Source organism: Bison bison, unplaced genomic scaffold (assembly GCF_000754665.1).
Source record: "Bison bison bison isolate TAMUID 2011002044 unplaced genomic scaffold, Bison_UMD1.0 scf7180017864487, whole genome shotgun sequence".
Lineage (NCBI taxonomy): Eukaryota > Metazoa > Chordata > Mammalia > Artiodactyla > Bovidae > Bison > Bison bison.
The window spans coordinates 915643-922764 of NW_011495047.1; the positions used below are offsets into that span (position 1 = coordinate 915643).

At 40.4% G+C, this 7122-nt stretch overlaps 1 protein-coding gene across 1 annotated transcript in view; it reads left to right on the forward strand.

Moving 5' to 3' along the window:
- The window catches only part of PKHD1 (polycystic kidney and hepatic disease 1 (autosomal recessive)), a 443812-nt gene that overhangs the window by 325496 nt on the left and 111194 nt on the right, over nt 1-7122 (forward strand). The window contains exons 59-61 of the mRNA XM_010863025.1: nt 549-1427; nt 2798-2966; nt 4557-4714. Coding sequence (XP_010861327.1) covers nt 549-1427; nt 2798-2966; nt 4557-4714 — 1206 coding nt within the window. The remainder of the gene's footprint in view (nt 1-548; nt 1428-2797; nt 2967-4556; nt 4715-7122) is intronic.

Sequence of the window (7122 nt, forward strand, 5' to 3'; positions counted from 1 at the left end):
TCTTCATAAAGAAGAATGTTATGTTTCTGGACATCTATTGAGCAGAAGTTTTGTACTTATACTCTTCTTTAAAAATGATTAAGATGTTGTATATAGTTAGCCATTATTTTCTTTCATATAATATCTCTGTGGGTAAAGCTGTGACCCTTCAAGGGACATGACTTTGGGGTGAGTGGCCAGGAAGCCATATTCCCTTCATTCTTAGTTGGTTCCTTGACCCAATCCTGAAGACGGGTACCCAGAATCTTTAAACTAGCTGTGCCCATCCCCAAAGCCTCTCTCCTTCCCCTGTCTTCCTATCATCTTCCTCTCCATCCTATGACCAGACTCTTAAGAATGTACAGGGAACTTTTCAGGAAGTACTGTGATATTTTTTAATGATTCAGGTTTTGTTAGTGAGACTCGATGACATAAAATATAGTGCTGGTGTTAAAACTAAACTGTGATATTTAATGAAAAATCTGCATGTCCTGATGCCACTGAATGGACCATCCTTCTGACTCTTGAGGGGACAAAACAGTACCTGCTAATGTGCACTTTGCTTGCAGGTATCCTTCAGCTTTACAATGTGGAAATTCAGAACTTTGGGTCACCGCTGTATTCATCCATTGAACTCACTGATGTGTCCACAGGATCCTGGGTAATATCTTCTAGTCTGCACCAAAGCTGCGGTGGGGGCATCCATGCAGCTGCCAGTCAGGGGATCATTTTAAATGACAATGTGGTGTTTAGCACTGCTGGCCATGGCATTGATCTGGAGGGTCAGGACTATTCTCTCTCTAAAAACCTTGTAGTTCTGATGACACAGTCAGCATGGTCTCCTGTTTGGGTGGCAGGAATCAAAGTGAACGAGGCAAAGAACACCCGTCTCCATGGCAACGTTGTGGCAGGCTCTGAGAGACTTGGTTTTCACATCCAAGGCCACAGGTGTTCCTCTCCTGAATCTCTTTGGTCTGACAACGTGGCCCACTCAAGTCTTCATGGCCTTCATCTCTATAAGGGGAGTGGACTTGACAGCTGCACTGGTATCTCTGGCTTCTTGGCTTTCAAGAACTTTGACTATGGTGCTATGCTCCAAGTGGAGAACAGCATGGAAATAGAGAACCTCACGCTGGTAGACAATACTGTTGGCCTTTTCACAGCAGTTTATGTGTCTTCTGCTCCACGGTATTATATCAGAAGTCTACAGATTGTGCTTAGGAATTCAGTCATTGTGGCCACTAGCTCATCTTTTGACTGCATTCAAGACAGAGTCAAACCACATTCTGCCCACTTGACATCACCTGATCGAGCTCCTTCCAATCCCAGAGGGGGTCGAGTTGGTATTCTGTGGCCGGTATTCACCTCAGAACCAAATCGGTGGCCTCAGGAGCCATGGCACAAAGTGAGGAACAGTCATTTGATTTCAGGCATCATGAAACTTCAAGGTAAGAATTTTGGGTTTCCAAGCAATGTAGTCTAATACATCTGTGCATAAAACCCATAGAACCTTTAATAGCATCTTGAAAGTGTATCACCAAAGGGTACAGTATAGTTTGGTGCTTGCTGTCCAGTTGATCAGCTACTGGGCATTGATAACCACAGGGGTGGTTTATTAATATAATGACAGTGAGTGGTTCATTGAGGAACAAAATTGGGTCATTAGTAGAGATGAACCTCAAGCCTGCCGTACAGGGTGAAGTAAATAAAAAAGAGAAAAATATTGTATAGTAATAAATGTATGTGGAATCTAGAAAAATGGTACAGATGAACCTAGTTCCAGGGCAGGAATAGAGATGCAGATATAGAGCATGGACCTGTGAACACAGGGTCGGAGAAGGGAGGGTGGGAGATTAGGTTTGACATAAATACACTGCTGTGTGTAAAACAGATAGTGGGAACAGAGAGCTCAACTCAATGCTCTGTGTTGACCTGGAAGGATGGGATGGGTGTGTGAGATTCAAGAAGGATGGTATATATGTGGAGTTGGCTTAGTTGCTAAGTCGTGTCCTACTCTTGTGACCCCATGGACTGTAGCCTGCCAGGCTCCTCTGTCCGTGGGATTCTCCAGGCAAGAATACTGGAGTGGGTTGCCATTTCCTTCTCCTGGGGATCTTTCTGACCTAGAGATTGAACCTGGGGCTCCTGCATTGCAGGCAGACTCTTTACCAACTGAGCTACAAGGGAAGCCCAAGATTGGGAATATACATACACACACACACACACACACTTTGCTGATTCACTTTACTGTACAGCAGAGACTAACACAAAATGGTAAAGCAATTATATTCCAATAATAAAAAATAGAAAAAAAGTCACTGCTCTATACACATTGAAGAGCTTTCACAGGGAAATATTTAATTTGATTATATGCCTGGTGTTGTTTTTCCTATCACACAGAGGAGGAAATTGATACAGGGAGGTTGTGCCTCAGTGAGGTTGTTAAGAATCTGGTGGGGCAGCCAGGATTAAATTGAGTTATACTGCAACCTATGCAGAAAATCTCTCTCAGATCTCTTTTCTACTATTGTATTCACTCCCCATTCAATTTTGACCAAAACGTTTATGGAAAGTATTGCTTGTAAGATGTCAGTGTGTTGGAATGCTCTTCTATTTTGCATACAATGTCCAAGCCTTGAAGAATTAAGGATATTTTAAGTCAAGATTTATGTAAACTCCTGGAACTATGCTGGGCAGTAACTGAAACTTACTCCTGGACATTAGTCTATGAATATTTAGTTATGTAGTCTGTATTTGCGGATGGTTGTTTACATGATATAATGTTAAAATATTAATACTTTGTAAACATTTTTTTCAGATGTGACCTTTTCTAGTTTTGTGAAGAGTTGCTATAGTGATGATCTAGATGTTTGCATTCTGCCCAATGCAGAGAACACTGGAATCGTGCCTCCAATAATGGCAGAGAGGACCAGTATGCTAAAGATCAAAGATAAAAACAAGTTCTACTTTCCTCCTTTGCCAACCAGGTACCAGTTTTGGTATTTATAGTAAGCCAAATTTATGGAGGAGTTGGTAATTCTCCCAGTACCTGAATATGTTTTTTAAACAAGGATAAAATCATCAATGAGATTAGAGATAAGCCTTTCTAGAAAGATACACCAGATTGATTAGCCCCAATTCTTTCCCCTCCTATATCCATGCCTTTGAGGTATGATTTTTGCAGTCTCTGTCACTAAACAGAGACTGTTTCTCACACCCTTGAATCGGGGATATGCCCTGCTATGTCCTCTGGCAGACACAAGAGGCAGAAGTACTGAATTGCAAGTTTTATTGATATTAATTTTCTTTTATCTTTGTTAGAGATACTTCTCTGGGATGTTTTCAGAATCAATGGTAAAAATTGACCCTAATTCTTGAATCTTCTGTGGAGTACAGCATCACCAGTCTTCAGAAGGAGATTTGGGAGCCCTTGTGCAGGGACTGGTGGGGAAGGAGACCATGGCTGCTGTCAGGAATCCCTAAAATGAATGATATGACTCATATTTATACTCAGACCAGGCCTAACTACTACTGCTCATGAACAAATGATCTTAGAGTTACATTAAAAAAATCTCTTGATTTTTTCCTTGTCTGAAAACTAGACAAGGAATTGTTTTTTCTCTTTGCCATGAGAGGGAGTGGGAAAGTCAGAAGGAGGGAGAATGGATTGCTTCATCTCTCCTGTAACACTGGGGAAATTTTAGTTGTAATAAAAGAATCAGGAAGTCCCACCTTGATTAGAAAGTTTGTATGTTTGGTCCAGCACCAGTCTCTTTTTGATGCTCTCCCCTGAACCATTTTTAGAACCTCAACATTACTAGGTATACAACTTGTGTTATTCTGTCATTTTTTTTTCTATTGTCCAGTCTTTCTTATGTTCATGTCTTACCTATGGGATGAAATAGTTTTAAAGCTAAATGATACTAGTATTTGATTCTTTGTTCTATTAATACCTGACACATGGTATACATGCAATAAATAATTAATATTATTACTAATGGTACCTAAAAATACTAGCCCCAGAGGAAATTGCATTGATTCTCTGTAATTCAGTGTTATAATTGCCAATAACTTGTTTATATGCCCTGCTTGACTCTAAATTCTGGTGCCTATCTTTATCACCATTGTATTCCCCACTGTACAAGTATTAGGTTTTCAGTAGATATTTGTTGAATGTAAACATCTTTTTTTTCTACATTATATATAGTACAAGTATAATTGATATTTATAATGATAATCTTAAAATACTGCAAGTCCCCAAAGTTCCATAAAGCAATGATTACCTTATGTTTAGTAAATATTAGAAACAAATTTATTGTATCTTTCATTTTAGAAAACTAGTGATCTGTGTTAAGATTATATAACTTGATATCCAGAATATTTGATTAATGTCTTTCTTCTTGACCAAATAACTGTGCAGTATCTTTTCCTATCATTTTATTTCTTATCTATGTACACATTATTAGTAATAAAATTTTGCTGAATTTATTTTTCACAGTGTCAGCACTACCAATGTATGTTTTCTTTTTGCTGCGTATCATGGAAATGAGACAGTTGCTTTCTATCGATATTCACAGGAAAGATTTAGAAACACTGGTCTGCTCTGAATCAGATTGTGAAAGCCCTGGAAAGTATCTCTTTAAGGATCTGGATGGGAGAGCCCTGGGTCTGCCTCCACCAGTTTCTGTATTTCCTAGAACTGAAGGAGAATGGACTGGATCCTTCTTCAACACAGGTCAGTGCGTTCTATGTGAACTTGACAACTCTAGCAGGGGGAGCACGAACAGAACTGAGGTGGTTTGGTTGTGTGGTCCAGGGGAACAAAATATACTGGAAAAGAACTGAGCTGTAGAGTTGGAGTCTGTGCCAATGAGCTGCCGAACTCACGTCTATCTCGGAAATGAAGTGAAGTGAAGGTCACTCAATCATGTCTGACTTTTTGTGACCCCATGGACTATACAGTCCATGAAATTCTCCAGGCCAAAATACTGGAGAAGGAAGCCTTTCCCTTCTCCAGGGGATCTTCCCAGCCCAGGGATGGAACCCAGGTCTCCCGCATTGCAGGTGGATTCTTTACCAGCTGAATCACAAGGGAAGCCCAGGAATATTGGGTGCTTTACAGCTGTCACTTAATAGCTCAACAGCTGTCACCACACCACTGTTTTGCCCTCCATGAGATTGCCTGTGGTCCGTGTCAAAGGTACGATTCCTGACACCCCGCTGTGTACTGGTGAAAGGAACAGTCCTCTCACTAGCTTGGTCACCTGGGCCTGCAGTATTTCACAGTGTCTGCCTTGGAAGCCAGTCCTCTGGCTTCTGAATCCATCTTTCTCTTCCATCAGAACTAAATGCTTTCATTCTGGAAAGGGTGGTAGAGTAGATGGCATGTTTTCTTTTTTGCCTTCCCTTTCTCTATCTTCTAATTATCCTTGGGGGACTGTGATCAAATCCCTTCTTCTTCTTGCTTTTACAACTTAAGCCCATTCGGCTATCAGTTTTGATTGCTGGACCCCTGAAGAGATCATCATCTCTCTACTTCCACAAACAATGCGACTTTGAGTTTACATTTTCATTAAGGTGAAAACTACAGCAAATAAATCCAAAAAACTTCCCCAGATTTCTTCCCACTTCACTGGTTGATTCTTTTCAGACTTCTTTTCTAGGCTCCCTTTCTCTTTTGGGGCTTCCATGGTGGCTCAGATGGTAAAGGATCCACCTGCAATGCAGGACACCCAGGTTCGATCTCTGGGTGGGGAAGATCCCCTGGAGAAGGGAATGGCAACCCACTGCAGTATTCTTGCCTGGAGAATACCATGGACGGAGGAGCCTCATCTGTGGGGTTGCAAAAAGTTGGACATGACTGAGCAACTAACACTTTCACTTTTGCTTACTCTTTTGAAGTTCTGAATATTTCAAGACATCCTCAGACCTCTTCTTTTCCTATCATGCCCCCAAGTCCAGAGTTGAAAGTACCATTTAATGTTGATGACCTCCAATTTATATCTCCATCCCAAACTCCTCCATGAACTGTGGTATGTTATATCCAAATGACATCTGGGAAGTATAATTAGCATGTCAGATTCAATGTGGCCCCAAATGGAATTCTTGAACTCTGTCCCCATCCACAGCTTGTTTCTTGTCTAGTTGACCCTACCTCAATCATTAATACCATCATTCTTTCAATAAATCCTTAGGTGGTTGCCTACCATGTGGGGTTGAAAAGCTGTGTATTTTATTTTTTCACTACTCTTTGTCTTGGTTGTGAAACATGATTCAGTGGTGATACTCCAATAGGTATTATTACATTATACTCCAATAGATATTATTACATGTTGCTTACCATCAGTGTGTGGACAAGTTTGAGCATGTGTGTGAGTGGCTGAAGGTATACTGGAGGTGTGTAGGATGGACTGCCTTAAACGCCTGATGTTTTAAAGCTTTATAACATTTTATTTTATTTTTTTTCCTGTTTAACAATTTATTTATTTTAATTTAATTTTATTTTTTAACTTTACAATATTGTATTGGTTTTGCCATATATCAACATGAATCCGCCACAGGTATACACATGTTCCCCATCCTGAACCCTCCCCCCTCCCCATACCATCGCTCTGGGTCGTCCCAGTGCACCAGCCCCAAGCATCCAGTATCATGCATCGAACCTGGACTGGTGACTCATTTCATATATGATATTATACATGTTTCAATGCCATTGTCCCAAATCATCCCACCCCCTCCCTATCCTACAGAGTCCAAAAGACTGTTCTATGCATCAGTGTCTCTTTTGCTATCTCGTATACAGGGTTATATCTTGTTACCATCTTTCTAAATTCCATATATATGCATTAGTATACTGTATTGGTGTTTTTCTTTCTGGCTTACTTCACTCTATATAATAGGCTCCAGTTTCATCCACCTCATTAGAACTGATGCAGAGAAAGCCTTTGACAAAATTCAACATCCATTTATGATAAAAACTCTCCAGAAAGAAGGAATAGAAGGAACATACCTCAACATAATAAAAGCTATATATGAGAAACCCACAGCAAACATTATCCTCAATGGTGAAAAATTGAAAGCATTTCCCCTAAAGTCAGGAACAAGACAAGGGTGCTCACTTTCACCATTACTATTCAACATAGT